The sequence below is a fragment of the Hylobates moloch genome, unplaced genomic scaffold, assembly GCF_009828535.3.
Source record: "Hylobates moloch isolate HMO894 unplaced genomic scaffold, HMol_V3 SCAFFOLD_6, whole genome shotgun sequence".
Classification (NCBI taxonomy): Eukaryota; Metazoa; Chordata; class Mammalia; order Primates; family Hylobatidae; genus Hylobates; species Hylobates moloch.
This window is the reverse complement of record NW_026652281.1, coordinates 34,320,492-34,339,184: the sequence shown is the minus strand read 5'-3', so window position 1 is coordinate 34,339,184 and position 18,693 is coordinate 34,320,492. Positions and strand designations below refer to the sequence as shown.

General features: G+C 38.1%; 1 protein-coding gene across 3 annotated transcripts in view; it reads left to right on the top strand.

Moving 5' to 3' along the window:
* Positions 1-18,693, top strand: part of KCNN2 (potassium calcium-activated channel subfamily N member 2) — a 146,678-nt gene that overhangs the window by 31,413 nt on the left and 96,572 nt on the right. For 2 of the 3 annotated variants that reach the window (XM_058440602.1, XM_032156645.2), the window contains one exon: positions 15,726-16,144. The exons of the other annotated variant lie outside the window; for it this stretch is intronic. In XM_058440602.1, the coding sequence (XP_058296585.1) occupies positions 15,726-16,144 (419 nt within the window). The remainder of the gene's footprint in view (positions 1-15,725; positions 16,145-18,693) is intronic. 3 annotated transcript variants of the gene reach the window in all.

Here is an 18,693-nt window from a genome sequence, read left to right as displayed (position 1 = left end):
GAGGAAGTCAAATTGTCCCTTTTTGCAGATGACATGATTGCATATCTAGAAAACCCCATTGTCTCAGCCCAAAATCTCCTTAAGCTGATAAGCAACTTCAGCAAAGTCTCAGGATACAAAATCATTGTACAAAAATCACAAGCATTCTTATACACCAATGACAGACAAACAGAGAGCCAAATCATGAGTGAACTACCATTCACAATTGCTTCAAAGAGAATGAAATACCTAGGAATCCAACTTACAAGGGACGTGAAGGACCTCTTCAGGGAGAACTACAAACCACTGCTCAATGAAATAAAAGAGGATACAAACAAATGGAAGAACATTCCATGTTCATGGGTAGGAAGAATCAATATCATGAAAATGGCCATACTGCCCAAGGTAATCTATAGATTCAATGCCATCCCCATCAAGCTACCAATGACTTTCTTCACAGAATTGGAAAAAAACTACTTTAAAGTTCAGATGGAATCAAAAAAGAGCCCACATCACCAAGTCAATTCTAACCCAAAAGAACAAAGCTGGAGGCATCACGCTACCTGACTTCAAACTATACTACAAGGCTACAGTAACCAAAACAGCACGGTACTGGTACCAAAACAGAGACATAGACCAATGGAACAGAACAGAGCCCTCAGAAATAACGCCGCATATCTACAACTATGTGATCTTTGACAAACCTGACAAAAACAAGCAATGGGGAAAGGGTTCCCTATTTAATAAATGGTGCTGGGAAAACTGGCTAGCCATATGTAGAAAGCTGAAACTGGATCCTTTCCTTACACCTTATACAAAAATTAATTCAAGATGGATTAAATACTTACATGTTAGACCTAAAACCATAAAAACCCTAGAAGAAAACCTAGGCATTACCATTCAGGACATAGGCATGGGCAAGGACTTCATGTCTAAAACACCAAAAGCAATGGCAACAAAAGCCAAAATTGATGAATGGGATCTAATTAAACTAAAGAGCTTCTGCACAGCAAAATAAACTACCATCAGAGTGAACAGGCAACCTTCAAAATGGGAGAAAATTTTTGCAACCTACTCATCTGACAAAGGGCTCATATCCAGAATCTACAATGAACTCAAACAAATTTACAAGAAAAAAACAACCCCATCACAAAGTGGGTGAAGGACATGAACAGACACTTCTCAAAAGAAGACATTTATGTAGCCAAAAAACACATGCAAAAATGCTCATCATCACCGGCCATCAGAGAAATGCAAATCAAAACCACAATGAGATACCATCTCACACCAGTTAGAATGGCCATCATTAAAAAGTCAGGAAACAACAGGTGCTGGAGAGGTTGTGCAGAAATAGGAACACTTTTACACTGTTGGTGGGACTGTAAACTAGTTCAACCATTGTGGAAGTCAGTGTGGCGATTCTTCAGGGATCTAGAACTAGAAATAGCATTTGACCCAGCCATCCCATTACTGGGTATATACCAAAAGGAGTATAAATCATGCTGCTATAAAGACACATGCACACATATGTTTATTGCAGCGCTATTCACAATAGCAAAGGCTTGGAACCAATCCAAATGTCCAACAACGATAGACTGGATTAAGAAAATGTGGCACATCTACACCATGGAATACTATGCAGCCATTAAAAAGGATGAGTTCATGTCCTTTGTAGGGACATGGATGAAACTGGAAATCATCGTTCTCAGTAAACTATCGCAAGGGCAAAAAACCAAACACCACATGTTCTCACTCATAGGTGGGAATTGAACAATGAGAACACATGGACACAGGAAGGGGAACATCACACTCTGGGGTCTGTTCTGGGTTTGGGGAGCGGGGAGGGATAGCATTAGGAGATACACCGAATGCTAAATGACGAGTTAATGGGTGCAGCATACCAACATGGCACATGGATACATATGTAACGAACCTGCAGATTGTGCACATGTACCCTAAAACTTAAAATACAATAATAAAAAAAGAAAAAAAAAAGAAGAGTAAGGTTCTAATTAAGTCTTAAAGCAGCAGAACATGGATTTATTGTACGTAACCTTAACTATCACTGCATCCTGGTGGATAATTCTAGGATTTTTGACTTGTAGATAAAGCTCTTGCCTAAGTCAGGAGAAGACAATTTCAGAAACTCATTATTTTAGGAAATGACAAGAATACTTCTTTCAAAAATAGGTAGAGCTGGAGTTTCTAGAGCTTTTCCCAATACTGACATTGCTCTAGATCTGTCTTTCCTTACCAGTTTCCTTTCCTCCTCTTCAATGGCTAATTTTCCCATCTTTATATCACAAGTTATTATTTAATTCATCTACTTGTCCCTCTTTGAAGGTCCATGGAATGCTAATACTTATTCATTTGGTCACTTTTACTAGGGACGGCAGAGTGGATGTTAATGCATACTAATCATGTAAGGTTGATATTATTTTTATTTGTTTTGTAGCTGAAGAAACTGAAGTTTAGATAGATTAAATATATTGCCCCAAGCCACTCAGCTAGTAAGTGGTCAAGCCAGAGTTTAAATCCAAGCTTCTCCAGCTCCAAAATGTGTGAGTGTGTGTTTCCTGTGAGTCACACTACCAGATATTCAGAGCAGTTGGTTGATATTTAAAAGGCATGAACAAAAGCCACCCACCCCAGAAATAACTCTACCACTCAATGGTTATTGTACTTTTAATTTCAATATTTGAGATGCATTTCTTCTGCATTGTTGGCTGCTCGCTCCATAAAGTGTTTTAAGTTAATAAATGTTATTTTTCTTTTATAAATCTTTACATAGCACATTAATGAATATTAAATTAAATGCAGGCATACTTTCAGCTTCTCAAGTAACAGAAAATCCACCTGATGGTGACGTTAACAAATGGGATAGGTGGCTGCTGGTTCAGTGGCTTAAGATATCAGGGCTGGAATTACTGTGACTCTTTTGGTCTTTTTATCACGGTCACAGGGTGGCTGCTGCAGATCCAAGTATCACCTCTATTTAGGGCTGGAGGAAGGGAAAGAAGAGGTCTATGTCAGCCATGTCTGTCATTTTTTAATCTAACAAAGCAAAGATATGCTACTAAGTTCTCGAGCAACCTTTTGCTTATGATTTCAGATTGGAACTGCGTCATATGACTACACATAACTGCCGAGGAGTCTGGGGAAATTGATATTTCTGTAGTGGAGATAGGCAAGAGAGAAGGATGGGAATACTATTGGGTTAGCTGCTTCATAGTGTTGCCTACCACGTATGATATGTGTTCATTTTATTATTAAAATGACTTCCTGAAACAGCAAATAACATTATCTCCATTTTTACAGAGAGCAGAAATAAGGTCAACAAAGTTTGAATGACTTCCCAAGGTCATGTGACAAGTTGGTAGCATATTTAGGATCTGAGCCTTAGTTTTCTTCATTCTGGCAAGTTTTTTCTTCATACTTTTCTCCCAGAGAGGAGTTGCCAATTCAGTGATTAATACTTAATTAGTTTCACATTCCTCCTCCTTGGATGCAGAGAAGTTTCAGGGTGGCGAAAGTGTACAGGGTTCCTGGAATGGGCATGAGACTTCAAGACAGAGGAAGGTTCCAGGATGGATAGTGAGGGAATGACAAGCATCAGCTTTGCTCGTTTCTTCTGAGTTTTGCTCAGGATTGGTGAATTCTGAACATAGCTCTTCTATTTCTTCCTTCCTGCAGTTCTGGGCTGAGGATCTTGGGGTGGATCTCAGTGAGACCATTGAAAAGTCATCTCTCCCTTTCTGTTTGTCTTTTGACCTAGTCTGTGATGGGCACCTGTAGTCTCATTTCTTTGTTGACTGACTCCTAGCAACACATTAATAAAGAAAACCTCATATTTGGCTTTCTTCTATAGTGTTCTTTGTGGGTTTGTTTTTTGTTTTTTTTTTTTTTCACTTTGTTACATCCAAATGCTAGTTTCTAAGGAAGGAGGCTTTTTTTGTTTTTTTCTTTTTTTAAATGAGTACATTTCTGTGCATTTTTGTTTGGGGCCATGATCCCAAAAATGTCCTAAAAGTGATATTGGAAGTTCCTTGCCATGGGTTATGTGAAGATTCTGGTGGGAAAAGCACCATACACTGTTCCATGATGGAGCCTCCTCTGACCTCCTCTGTATTTCCTCAGCATTTTCTTTGTTTCTCTGTTGTAGTACTTACCACAAGGAAACATTAAAATGTAAATTTAAATATAAATCTTTCATGTATATTGCTTTTCTGCATCAAACACTGAGAGGCTTTTTAATCCTTGTATCCACAGAACCTTACAAATAGAAACATTCAGTAAGTGAATGAAAAAAAGAGAGCTTGGTTTTATTGAATATTTGGTTTAAAGGTTAGCCAAGAAATCTTATTTATTTTTGTTCATGCTGTTGAAAACAGTTATGTAACGTAATGGCTCAAGGATTTGTCTTAGTAAGCAGAATATTTTAGATGTAGATTGGATTCAGTGTGTTTGGCTGTGTACACTGTCATTCAGAACGTCAGTGATTACTTTCCAGTTTTGAAGTTTTGTACATGTAGACTGTTTGTTAGAATTTATTTGGATGTCTCACAACCTCATTTATTCTCATTCTTCCCTCCTCTTTTTAACCATAAAAGCTGCTTTTATTATTAACTAACTTATATTCATTTACTCACATCTCCAAAGTAAAAAAAAAAAAGCATTAAATATTATATAATTAAAAGTCTCCCATCCATTTCTAGTGCCCAACCACTCAGTTCCCCTCCCCTGAGTGACTTTTACCATTAATTTCTGGAGTATTCTTTCAGAGATACTTTATGCACATACAAATACAAATATACCATCTCCCCTTTAACAAATCTGCACAAATAATAGCATATACTTTAAAAAAAAAAAAAAAACCTCAGTACTCACTTGATATCTCTTTTTAATAGCATATGACACGTTTCTTCATCTTTTGTTTAATGGTATACTATTCATTTTGTGGCCATTCACAATTCATTTAACCCGTTTCCCTACTAGATTATTCATATTATTTCCAGTTTTTTGCTAATATACAAGCAATGCTGCAACAAATAATCATGTACATTCACTATTTTTCACTCTTGCAAATATATTGATGTGATAGATTTTATTCTAAGGAAATTGAGTTACATTATCAAAGAGAATGTATGCTTATAACCTGATAAATTGCTCTCCTCAGATTGTACCAGTTTACACTTCTGCCTGAGATATATGCGAGTACTGTTTCCTCATACATTCAGTGGTATAGCATGTTATAAAACTTTTACTGCGTGTTCAATCTGACAGGTCAAAAAGTGGTATCTCATTTTCTTCTTATGATTGAGGTTGGGCATTTGTTTCTATAAGTTTAAGAGCCATTTTTATCTCATTTTCCATGACCCAAGGCTTGTATCCTGCATTCATTTTTCTACTGTGCTGCTTGTCTCTTTCTTAATGTTTAAGAACTTTTATATATTAGAGAGGTTAGTCCTTTGTGATAGGTGTTGTGAACGTTTTCCCCATGGTTTGGCCTTTGTCTTTTTACTCTCTTTATTGTAGTTTTAGTTAGTTGCAGAAAGCAAAAGTTTAATGAAGTCAAATGCATTAAATGCATTAAAACATAAGATGCAGTATTTTATCTTAAGACTCTGGAGTTTGTGTCAAAAAGGCCTTCCTTTCTCCAAGGTTACAGCCTAATTCTTACTTGATTTCTTTAATATGCTAGTATTTTCGTTTTCATATCTATGTCTTTCAAACACTTGTATGGGTATGAGGCATGGGTTTATCTCTGCTTTTCTCCAGGTGGTTACTTGTCTCCAAATCATTTTTCCATAAGGTATATTTTCCCCACTGATTGAGAGTCTACCTTTGTATTATTATGAAATTCCCAGTATACTGGGTCTATTTTAGACTTTCCGTTCTGTTCCATCAGGCTTTCAGTTATATTAAGTGCCAGTACCACCTGATTTTAATGATTAACTTATGTTTTAAAATTTATGTGGCTGCCTCTCCCTTGTTACTCTTCCTTTTCAGAATTTTCCTGGCTATTCTACTTAACTTTCCTAACAAATACATGATTAAAATTATTTTTTTCTGTGTGTAATTTTTAAGCCCCAGTTTTTTGCTGAGCAATGCCTTGCATTATTTTCTAGAAAGCAAACCCAAGATGTTTAATGAATTGTCCCCGACTGCAAGAGCTTGCAGTTACATGGCAGAGGAAAAGCACATGCAGAAGGTAGATAGGAGAGGGGTTCTGCAGCCGAGGTCCTTCTGGTGTACACAGGTTATCTCTTTGTGGGCAGGCCCCTCCTGCTAAACTCCAGCCCCTCTTCACTGATGGCTGGTCAGTACTAACTAATCTGTGATGATGAGCTTGAAGTATATTACATTTGGTTATCTGAGCAAATACAAAACAGTTGCACTGGAAAGTTCATGCTCATGGTGGGACATATTCTGAGGGCGTATTCAGCATTATGCCTACAAGTTACTTTAGACCTCTGGGCAAGACTGTTAACCATCACCCTAGAATTAAGGTAGATTAAACTGTTCTTCCGACCTAAAATCTTTCTTCTCTTAACAACCTCACAACTGAAAATGAATATAGAAGAACTAAATAATATTAGTTCTTCTCATTACTTTAACTCCCCTACAAGTGAGCTTAAAACAGATCATATATATTGTAAAGATTATATGGAATGTAATGAGAATATTTCTACAGTTAGATTTTCATACTTGACGTTGAATGAGTGTTGAATACCTGTGATGTTGAGAATGTTTTCATTTTCTTTATAGAATTGAGTGCATTAACATATCTCTCAACCTGATCAATACCCCTGGACAGTTTTTAATTGACGGCACCTATCCTTGTCTCCTAGGACAGTTCTTTCCTTCCTGCTTCACTGCCTGCTGCTTTTCAGATCCTCTTATGTCCTGACCTTCCAAATGCCCTCCGCATTTGGGCTTCCTTTGGACTTGGCCTTGAGTACTGTTTTATTCCCTTCACTTTGTCTAATTTTTCCTTTGATCTCATACAATTACCCAAATAACAATTTTCTGAAATTTACTTCAGTAGTCCAGACTTCTCTTCTCAGTGACCTGCACTTGGCGTATATACTCAGATGTAAATGGCCAAAATGAAACCTTTTATTTCTTACATTCCTTGCCTCCCTCCAGCCCTTGGCCTGTTGTACCCAGGAAATGGCACCATCATCCGCTGTGTTTCTCAGGGTAGAAACACAATAGCCATGTTTGCATCTTCTTTTATTTCTCCCACATTCAGCCCCTCAGCAAGTTCTGACAAGATTTCTACTTTTGTTGTTGTTGTTGTTGTTTAGATGGTAGTCAGTATTTTATTTGGTGAATCAGGATAAAGGGCTTTTGTTTTCTTACGGGAGACTAGGAAAACTAATTAAGAGGGAGAAACCGAAAACATTACATACGTGTTTTTCTGTGCCATACAGCATTTTTCTTTGTGGAAGAATTGAAAACTTTATGTGTGCCTCTATTAAATGGATTTTTTTAAACTTTTATTTTGGTTCAAGGGTACATGTGCAGGTTTGTTATGTAGATAAATTGTGTGTCGGGGGGTTTAGATTGTATCATGTAGGTAATCAGCATATAAGCATAGTACCCAATAGGTAGTCTTTTTTTTTTTTTTTTTTTTTTTTTTGATGGAGTCTTGCTCTGTTGCCCAGGCTGGAGTGCACTGGCGCAATCTCGACTCACTGCAACCTCCACCTCCCAGGTTCAGGCGATTCTCCTGCCTCAGCCTCCCGAGTAGCTGGGACTATAGGCACGCATCACCACACCTGGCTAATTTTTGTATTTTTAGTAGAGATGGTGTTTCATCATGTTGGCCAGGATGGTCTCGAACTCCTGACCTCGTGATCTGCCCGCCTTGGCCTCCAAAAGTGCTGGCATTACAGGCGTGAGCCACCACGGCCAGCCTAGGTAGTCTTTTGATCCTCACTTTCCTCCCACCCTCTACCCTCAGGTAGGCCCTGGTGTCTATCATTTCCTTCTTTGCGTCCATGTGTACTCAGTAATTAGCTCCCATTTATAAGTAAGAATATGTGGTATTTGATTTTCTATTCCTGCATTGATTCACTTAGGATAATGACCTCCAGTCCCATCCACGCTGCTGCAAATGATATGATCTCATTCTTCTTATGGCTGTGCAGTATTCCATAGTGTACACGTACCATATTTTCTTTATCCACTCTACCAATGAAGGGCATTTAGGTTGATTTCATGTCTTTGCTATTGTGAATACTGCTGCAGTGAACATATGCGTGCGTGTGTCTTTATGGAGGAATGATTTATAATCCTTTGGGTATGTACTCAATAATGGGATTACTGGGTCTACTGGTAATTCTGTTTTAAGTTCTTTGAGAAATCATCAAGTTGTTTTCCACAATGGCTGAACTCATTTACATTCCTACCAGAAGTGTATAAGTATTCACTTTTCTCTGCAACCTCACCAGCATCTGTTAGTTTTTTATTTTTTTGAGACGGAGTTTTGCTCCTGTTGCCCAGGCTGGAGCACAATGGTGCTATCTTGGCCCACTGCAACCTCCGCTTCCTGGGTTCAAGTGATTCTCCTGTCTCAGCCTCCTGAGTAGCTGAGATTACAGGCACGCACCACAATGCCTGGCTAATTTTTGTATTTTTAGTAGAGATGGGATTTCACCATATTGGCCAGGCTGGTCTCAAACTTCTGACCTCAAGTGATCTGCCCCGCCTCGGCCACCCAAAGTGCTGGGATTACAGGCATGAGCCACCATGCCTGGCCACATCTATTATTTTTTGACTTTGTAATAATATCCATTCTAACTGGTGTGAGATAGTATCTCATTGTGGTTTTGATTTGCCTTTCTCTGATGATTAGTGATGACAAGCATTTTTTCATATGCTTGTTGGCTGCATGTATGTCTTATTTTTGAATAGTCTGTTCATGTCCTTTGCCTGCTTTTTAATGGGGTTGTTTGTTTCTTGTAAATTTGTTTCTTATAGGTGCTAGATATTAGACCTTTGTCAGAGGCATAGTTTGCATATGTTTTCTTTCTTTTTATAGGTGGTCTGTTTACTGTGTTCATAGTTTCCTTTGCTGTGCAGAAACTTTAGTTTAATTAGGTCTTGTTACAATTAGCACTTGTTGCAAGTGCTTTTGGTGTCTTCATCATGAAATCTTGTCTAGGTCCTATGTCCAGAATGATATTTCCTAGGTTATAGTATAGGGTTTTTATTGTTTGGGGTTTTACATTTAAGTCTGTAACCCATTAGAATTGATTTTTGTATATTGTATAAAGAAGGGATCCAGTTTCAATCTTCTGCATGTGGCTAGCCAGTTTTCCCGGTACCACTTATCAAATAGGGTGTCCTTTCTTCATTGCTAGGTTTTGTCAATATTGTTGAAGGTTGTAGATGTGTGGCATTATGTCTGCACTCTGTAGAACTCTGTATTTCTGCTCCATTGAACTTTGTGTCTGTTTTTGTACCAGTGCCGTGCTGTTTGGGTTACTGTAGCCTTGTAGTATAGTTTGAAGTCAGGTAATATGATGCTTGCAGTATTTATTTATTTTTTTTTTTGCTTAGGATTGCTTGGGCTATTTGGCTTTTTTTGGTTCCATGTGAATTTTAAAATAATTTTTTCTATTTCTGTAAATAATGTCTTTGACAGTTTCATAGGAATAACACTGATTCTGTAAATTGCTTTGGGCAGTATGGCCATTTTAACAATACTGATTCTTGCTATCCATGAGCATGGAATGCTTTTCCATTTGTTTATGTAATCTCTGATTTCTTTGGGCAGTGTTTTGTAATTTTCATCACAGAGATCTTTCATCTTCTTGTTTGGTTGTATTCCTAGGTATTTTATTATTTTTGTGGCTGTTAGGTATGGGATTGTGTTCTTGATTTGCCTCTCAATTTGGTTTTTATAGAGTGATTTTGTTTCCTGAAACTTTGCTGAAGTGGTTTATTAAGTTATTGACCTTTTGTGCAGAGACTATGGAGTTTTCTAAGTATAAAATCATATCACCTGCAGACAGGGATAGTTTGAATTCCTCTCTTCCTATCGGAATTCCTTTTATTTCTTTCTCTTACATGATTGCTCTGGCTAAGACTTCCAATACTATGTTGAATAGGAGTGGTAAGAGAGGACATCTTTGTTTTGTGCCAGTTTTCTAGGGGAATGCTTCCAGCTTTAGCCTATTCAGCATGATTTTGGCTGTGGGTTTGTCATAGATTGTTCTTATTATTTTAAAGTATGTTCCTTCAATGTCTAGTTTGTTGAGGGTTTTTAACATGATGGCCTGTTGAGTTTTACCAAAAGCCTTTTCTGCACGTATTGACGAGAGTGTGTGTGTTTAGGGTGGTATGGCCATAGACCTTTTCTGCATCTATTGAGATGATCATGTGATTTCTGTTTTTACCTCTCTTTATGTGATGAATCATGTTTAATGATTTACATATGTTGAACCAACCTTGCATCCCAGAGATAAAGCGTATTTGATTGTGTTGGATTAGCTTTTTGATGTGTTGTTGGATTCTGGTTGCTAGTATTTTGTTGAGATTTTTTGCATCAACGTTCATCAAGGATATTTACCTGAAGTTTTATTTTTTTGTTGTGTCTCTGCCAGGTTTTGGTATCAGGTTGGTGCTAGCCTCCTAGAATGTGGTAGGGAGAAGTCCCTCCTTCTCAATCTTTTGTAATAGCTTCAGTAGGAATGGTATCAGCTCTTACTTACGTTAATACACCTGATAGAATTTGGCTATGAATTCCTCTGATCCTGTGCTTTTTCTGGTTGATAGGCTTTTTATTACTGATTCCATTTTGGAACTTGTTATTGGTCTGTTCAGGTATTTCATTTCTTTTTGGTTCAATTTTGGGAGATTGTATGTTTCCAGGAATTTTTCTATTTCCTCTAAGTTTTCTAGCTTGTGTGCATAGGGATGTACATAGTAGCCTTCGAGGGTTTTTTTTTTTTTTTGTATTTCTGTGTGGTTGGTGGTAATGTCCCCTTTGTCATTTCTGATTGTGATTATTTGGATCTTCTCTATTTTCTTTATTAGTCTAGCTAGTGGTCTATCCGTTTATTCTTGCAAATAGCCAACTCCTTGACTGTTCATCTTTTATATGGTTTTCTGCTTCTCAATTTCCTTCAGTTCAGCTTGGATTTTGGTTATTTCTTGTCTTCTATTAGCTTTTGAGTTGGTTTGCTCTTGTTTCTGTAGTTTCCCTAGGTTGATAGTAGGTTTTAAATTTGAGATCTTTCTAACTTTTTCACGTGGGCATTTAGTGCTATGAACTTTTCTCTTGACACTGCTTTAGCTGTGAACCAGAGAATTTGGTATGCTATAAGATCTTTATGACCAGTGCACTCATTGTCTCCATTTCCATGACAGTTCCCCAATTTAGGTGACGAGGTACAATAGCCAATCAAATGCAGTAGAGCTTCCTAAATTTTATCCTTCCTTCCCCACTTGCCCCTCTTCACCCTGTTTTCCCCAGAGCAGTATGGGTGAGCCCTTCAGGCTGTAAATCAAATTACATCATTCCTCTGCCTAATACCCTTCAGTGGGTTCCCACTAGGCTTAGATTGAAATCTTGTCTGGATACCATGGGTCAACAAAGGCCTGCTTATCTGGTCCCAGTTAGTCTCTTCAAACTTATTTCCAGACTGATCTCCTTTCATGCTGCCCCTTGATCATTAAGTTTCAGCCACTCTGATGTTCCTTCATTTCTTTGTGCATGTTAAGCTTTTATAAAGCCCAGGGCCTTTACATGTGCTAAATGCATGTGCTAAAAGCTCTTCACAGGGCTTTTCCTGTGCCTAGAATATTCCTCTGGTTGCTTACATGACTGGCTTTTCTCTTAATCCATATCTTGCATCAAATGGTACTTATCCAGAGGTTTTTCCTGATGACCACATCTGCTGTCATCTCTAATGCATTATTCTCTATTTCATCTCTTGTTTTTCTCCTTCATAACAATGTCCAAAAGCGTAATTACTTTATTTGATTTCTTTACGTCTGCTTTCTTGACTATGTTTTTTTCTTTTTTTTTTTTTTTCTCGTAGCAAAAGTTAGTTTCAATGGGCAGATTCTCTGTTCATCATAAATGCTGCTGTATGGCTGGTATGTAAACCAATACCTGGCACATAGTATTTAGTACACTGGATAAATAAATGAATAAACAAGCAACATTGAGGGTCCGCATTAAAATATATGCTATGATAAAAAAAAAACATTTCAGGTATTAAGACCTTTGATAGTTAAAAAACAACTATGTAATAGAACATTTTTGTGAGGAAGTTACCAAAGAGGAAAGTTATCTGGACTCGATGGAACTGCAAAATTATGCTGCTGCAATGACTTATTATTTAGGTGAATGTGTCGTACATTCACTTGCATTATGCTTTGGTATTCTCAGCTTCCACAAGCACATTTAATTGATATTAGGACCTATCCAGTGATTAGGATAGTCACTGTGAACTAAGAAATAACAAGGAAGTTTATTTATCAAGCATTTCTTATCCTCCACTAGGTAGACATGGAGTCCCACTAACAAGTAGGGGAGACAGTCTTATTAAGAAGTCTTTTATTGTCCTTTATGTGACAGCATCAGTAAGAAGCACATATGAGGATCACGGAACAAAGGAGGGAGTTTCCAAATTTTTACAGGGCATCTACTACATGCTAGAGGAGCTGATGTGGAGTTTGGTCTTGAAGGAATACAAATTTGCTAGATGGAGGCTTTCCAGGCGATGGGAAAGAATGTACGAAGACCCAGAAGCATGATTAGGGTGGTGTGTTCTGGAATCTCCAACCATAGGGAGATGTAAGTAGAATAGTAGGCAATGAAGTTGGAGAGACAGACAAAACCAGATTGCAGAATGGCTTGTGTGCTATGGGTATAGATTAGATTTTACCCATCAGGCCATGGTGGGCCTTTGAATGGTGTTAATCTTGAATTAAATTTTAAAAAGGTCATTAGAAAATGGAAGATAGGAGGAATCTGGTAATGGAGAGTGAAGGATCAGACTACCCAGGGAAGTATAGAGTGAGAGAAAAGTCAGAGATGAACTCCAGTAGTGTGATGGTTAATATTGTGGGAACACATCCAAACCACACCAAGTAGGGACACAGAATGGAGAGAAAGACAGTGAGATCCTTAAGAGTGGCAGCAGATGGAAAAAGCAACATGTCACAGAAGCCAAGGAAAGAGATCTTTCTTAGGGAAGCAGGAATGACAGGACAAATAAGATAAAAATTAAGATGGGAGGGCCGGGCGCGGTGGCTCACGCTTGTAATCCCAGCACTTTGGGAGGCCGAGGCGGGCGGATCACGAGGTCAGGAGCTCGAGACCACAGTGAAACCCCGTCTCTACTAAAAATACAAAAAAATTAGCCGGGCGTGGTGGCGGGCGCCTGTAGTCCCAGCTACTCGGAGAGGCTGAGGCAGGAGAATGGCGTGAACCCGGGAGGCAGAGCTTGCAGTGAGCCGAGATTGCGCCACTGCACTCCAGCCTGGGTGATAGAGCGAGACTCCGTCTCAAAAAAAAAAAAAAAAAAAAAAAAAAAATTAAGATGGGAGGATCAGATTTCATAATGAAGGTATCTTTAGTGACCTTAGCAAGAGTAGTCTTGGTAGGCTAATGAGAGCAAGATTTGCCTGGAAGTTGTTTGAGAATGAATAAGTGAGAAAACAAGCAAAACCTAGAGTAGGTGTGGAGCCAGCCCTGGTTCTCTTTGGGTGTTTTGTTTTTAGTAAACAGTAGAAGTTTGACTTTGTAGACTCTGCTGAGAGAAAAGAGGCACAGGAACTACACTATAGGCTATTGATGCAGGAGAACTGGATTTTGGTGAAACATTGCTTTAGACACATGAAGCAAAAGAGAAGGAAAACAAGGAGGAAAGGGTGTGGCTGTAGGTAAGATTGTGGCTAACGTATCAAATAGAGGGTATTTCCTCTGATACTGTGGGGAAAGTGCATGCTGAGAGAAAGGGGAACAGTGGTGGCCCTCGAGGAAAACAACCCATGGTGGATGTGGGAATGATCACAAGGTGACTCTGAGGGTTCAGCTGAGCTTGAAGGCACAGGTGCGTGGTGGCCGTAGGCCACCTGCAGCAGCCTGGATATCAGGTTCCAGATTGAGAGTTACCTGGACAGGATCACCTAAAGGTAAAGGGTGATGCTGCTGAGAATGGCAGTAGGATTATGGTTGAAGGAGTGAGACTCGATAGAGAGAACCAGCCTAGTTAGGGAAGTGAGCAGAGGAGTAATGAAAAGAGGCCTGAAAAAAAGAGAGTAGAGTGAGGTGAGAGGAGCAAGTGCATTGGGGAGAATGGAAGGAGGGCCAGTCCTAGAAGGAGGAGGCTTATTTGTAAGCAGTATATCGGAGTGATACATTCAGACTGACATTTCTTTACCAGATAAATACCTTGGAAGGTATTTATCCTGAGTTTGTACTGTTGTCCAAAACATTATGGGGAATAACTTTATTGGAACTCAGCTGGGACTTTGCCACACAGCTTTTGACTATTTGGAGTCTTGGTGATTCTTAGCCTGTTTGGAAGTGGATTTGATTTTTGCACACTGCTGGGTCATTCAGGGTCAAGTTTGGTGAAGAAAGTAGACAATCAAGCTGGATAATAACATTTTTGGTAAGAATGGAAATGTGGATTTAAAGAACAGTACTATTTTATTTATGTGACTTGTAATAGTCCCTGATAGTAATTTCCAAAGGCAGCAATGACAGTATCTTTGGAATATATATAGCTTCTCAAAACAAAGGTCTTCCTAATACGTGGGACTGTCAGCCTTGAAGCATGGCTGGCATCCCTGGCTTCTGGGCCCTAAGTGTCAGTGTCCCTTGCAAGTCCTTGTGGCAGTCAGAAAAGCCACCACACATTTCCAAATGCTTCTGGTTGTCTCTAGACTGCCAGGGCCTGGAGGACTTGTTTACAGAGAGCCAGGGAAGAGAGGAAGATACTCTTTTGTGTCCCTTTTACTCTTTATCTATGTATCTATTTATTTACTTTGCTTTCTCTCTGGTTTTTTCTTCTTAAAAAATTTTGTTTGTTTTCACTGTGGTGTGAGGAATGACAGAAACAGGAGGGAAAAGGGATCTTTATTAAATAAAGATTGAAAATAAATGAATAATCCAAGGGAAAGCTATGGATGAATAGACGAAAAGAGACAGAAAATAGAGTAGTCGTGGGGAAACTGGAAGAAATGTTTCTGCCACATTTGTCTGTGGTCTCTTGTGATTTTCTCTGAAGCCAAGAATAAGATTTCCTGTAAGAACGCTCATGTGTTGTTGCATTATAGGGTATAACTGATTGCAGAGGCACCCTAAATAGATTTCACTGAGAATATAGTTAGAATTGTGTAAGGCTTTAAATCCAGACTGAAAGAGGAAAACAACTTGTTATAAGGCGAGTCCATTTCGACTTCATCTGAGGGGGTTTTCATGACTGATAGGCCCAAGCCCCTGTTTTAAAACGATGTTATTTACGTGATTGTCCAGGAACGTGAACTTCAAAAACGGTTTCAGCTCCTGAGTACCAAGTTTTTAATTTAATTTGTACAAAATGAATACCAATACCCTTTACTAAAAATAGTATACCTGGCTAGCATTTAAAAGTTATAACCTTTAGCTTGCCATGATTGCTAAAAGTCATCTGTTGTGTGTTTTTAAAATCTGCACTAACACTTGTGGACCATTCATGCCATACTGAAGCTGATTTTCTACTTTATTTTTTCAGTTGTTCATGGTGGACAATGGAGCAGATGACTGGAGAATAGCCATGACTTATGAGCGTATTTTCTTCATCTGCTTGGAAATACTGGTGTGTGCTATTCATCCCATACCTGGGAATTATACATTCACATGGACGGCCCGGCTTGCCTTCTCCTATGCCCCATCCACAACCACCGCTGATGTGGATATTATTTTATCTATACCAATGTTCTTAAGACTCTATCTGATTGCCAGAGTCATGCTTTTACATAGCAAACTTTTCACTGATGCCTCCTCTAGAAGCATTGGAGCACTTAATAAGATAAACTTCAATACACGTTTTGTTATGAAGACTTTAATGACTATATGCCCAGGAACTGTACTGTTGGTTTTTAGTATCTCATTATGGATAATTGCCGCATGGACTGTCCGAGCTTGTGAAAGGTAAGTTTGTTTCTTTTCCTGAGAACATAATTTACCATGTGGTATCTTCACAAGTAAGAAAGAAAAAAAAACATTTAAGACTTGAGACGTGTAGTGTCTCACTCTTGAAAATTTTGGATTCTCTGACAGGCTTCTTAGAAATGACTGTGACAAAGCTTTTCTGAAGATTTTTTCATAGAGCAAATGCCTTCATGCTTGTGTGTTTTCTTTCTAATTTGATCAGTTTTCAGTAGAGGTCTGCCTTTATAATTTTGTGCCAAAATTTGGAGACCTAGAAATTGTACAGGACACTTTTATTGGAAATGTGAGTTTAATGGTAATATTGAGTCATTTCTGTGCCTGATTGCTTATGAGCGTTGTTTGTCGTTGAGACAGAAATCCTGTGAAACAGTGTTGATGCAAAATGCCTGGGCTTTAGGGAATATCTTAAAGCGGTTTGTTGGTTTTAGTGCCTGTATGTAATAGTTTTCAAATGATTACTTGATAAGGAGGTTATGGGTATACGTAGTAGTTTGTATTGAACTTTTAACAATTAGTAAGAACAGGCAATGTGTATTTGTTTTAATGTCTGCAGCGCTCTGGTGGTCTAGACGTAGGCATATATTCTCAGATTTCAGGAGTGGCTCAGTGATCTTAATCAGTTATACGTTAATAATGTTAACTTTGCCATTTAAGAAAAATAGACTTACGACATAAACAGGAATAGTTGTATCATAGTGGGTTATGGAGTACCCTCACATGACCTTGGTTAAGAAAATTTAAGTTGAAATTAATAGTAGAGACATAGGAATGATTTAGACATTTCTAGGAGTGTTGAAAGTTCAGATGTTAGTCTTTGTAGAATTTTTTTTTTTTTTTTTTGGTGGGGATGGAGTCTTGCTGTCACCCAGGCTGGAATGCAGTGGCCCGATCTCGGCTCACCGCAAGCTCTGCCTCACAGGTTCACACCATTCTCCTGCCTCAGCCTCCCAAGTAGCTGGGACTACAGGTGCCCGCCACCACACCTGGCTAATTTTTTGTATTTTTAGTAGAGACAGGGTTTCACTGTGTTAGCCAGAATGGTCTCAATCTCCTGACCTCGTGATCTGCCTGCCTCGGCCTCCCAAAGTGCTGGGATTACAGACGTGAGCCACCACACCAGGCCGAATTTTTTTTTTTTTTAATTTGGCTTTTGAAAGTCAAGGTTAATACACTCAGATAGTTTAAGGAAGAAAAACAGCTATATGAGAGTTGCTGCAAAAAAAAAAAAAACAAACCAAAAAAAAAAGTGAACCCTGAACACCCCCCCATCCCATTCCAGCTTTCCAGAAGCATTCACTTTAAATCTTTTTAGACATTCTTTTGGTAACTGCTTTTTATATTTTTGTATTTTAAATACAGTTGCTTATGTTGCTGCATCTAGATTTTTTGTTGTTGTTTTGGAACTATTAACTTCCTCCTGTGGAAGTCAGAGTTTTTGTTTTTTTCTTTTCCCGTTTATAAACATACCCCTTTCACAACTTCACTCCTCCCCGAAAAAGTGATTTTTATCTCCCTATCTCCCAGTAATATATATAAACCCTAAAATCTATATTGTATGTTTATATTGTTATTACTGTATCAACTGCAATTGTAGCTGAACAAGATAATATATCATAATCATTTTTCCTTTCCTGCACAATTTTTTATTTTTTCTGGAAGAAATGGTTGCCTCATTTTTTATTTGCTTAGTTTTCTGTATACTTATCACTAAATCATCTCTAAATTCTCTCACATTATGTAAATACCTTTTACTCTTTTCAAATATATTAAGCAATTTATCAACTTCACCTTGAAGAAATGACTCTTGGAACATTCTTACTTGCATCTCTATCATGTTGGGGACTTTCTTTGCCTTTTTTGTATGCTCAGTAGCCCCTTTCTTGAACCCCATTTCACCCTCTTTCTTCATTCTTTATTTTGGTGGAATCTGTCTTCCAGTAGTTTTGAAGCAAAGGTAGTGTGTAAGAGAGATATTTTTGAGATCTTGCAGATATGGGAGTCTTTAGTCTTCTCTCATGCTTAACTGGTAATCAGCTGGATATAAAACTCTAGATTGGAAATCACTTTACTTCAGAATATTGAAGGGTCCATTTTCTTCTGGTATTCAGGGTCTGGCAGTCTGATGCCGTGCTCCTTTTTTATTTATTTATTTTTTTTCTGGAGGCTTTTAGTATTGGTATTCTAAAATTAGACAAGGATGTATCTTGGTATGCATCTGTTTTAATCCATGATACTGGGAACTTGGTGGACCTGTTCAATCTCGAAATTCATGTCCTTCAATTTTTGGAGATTTTTCTGAATTATTTAATGATTTTTGTTCCTATTCTCTGTTGTGTGGATAATGGCCCTCCTATATTATTTCCTAATTTTGTTATTCTTTGTTTATAGTTTTCCATTTGTTTTTGCTCTGTATATGGAAGATAACCTCAAATTTATCTTTCACACTTTCTATTGAGATTTTATTTCTTCTGTATTGTATATTAATTTCCAGTGTCTAATTTTTGATCCCTGAATGCCTTTTTTTTAAT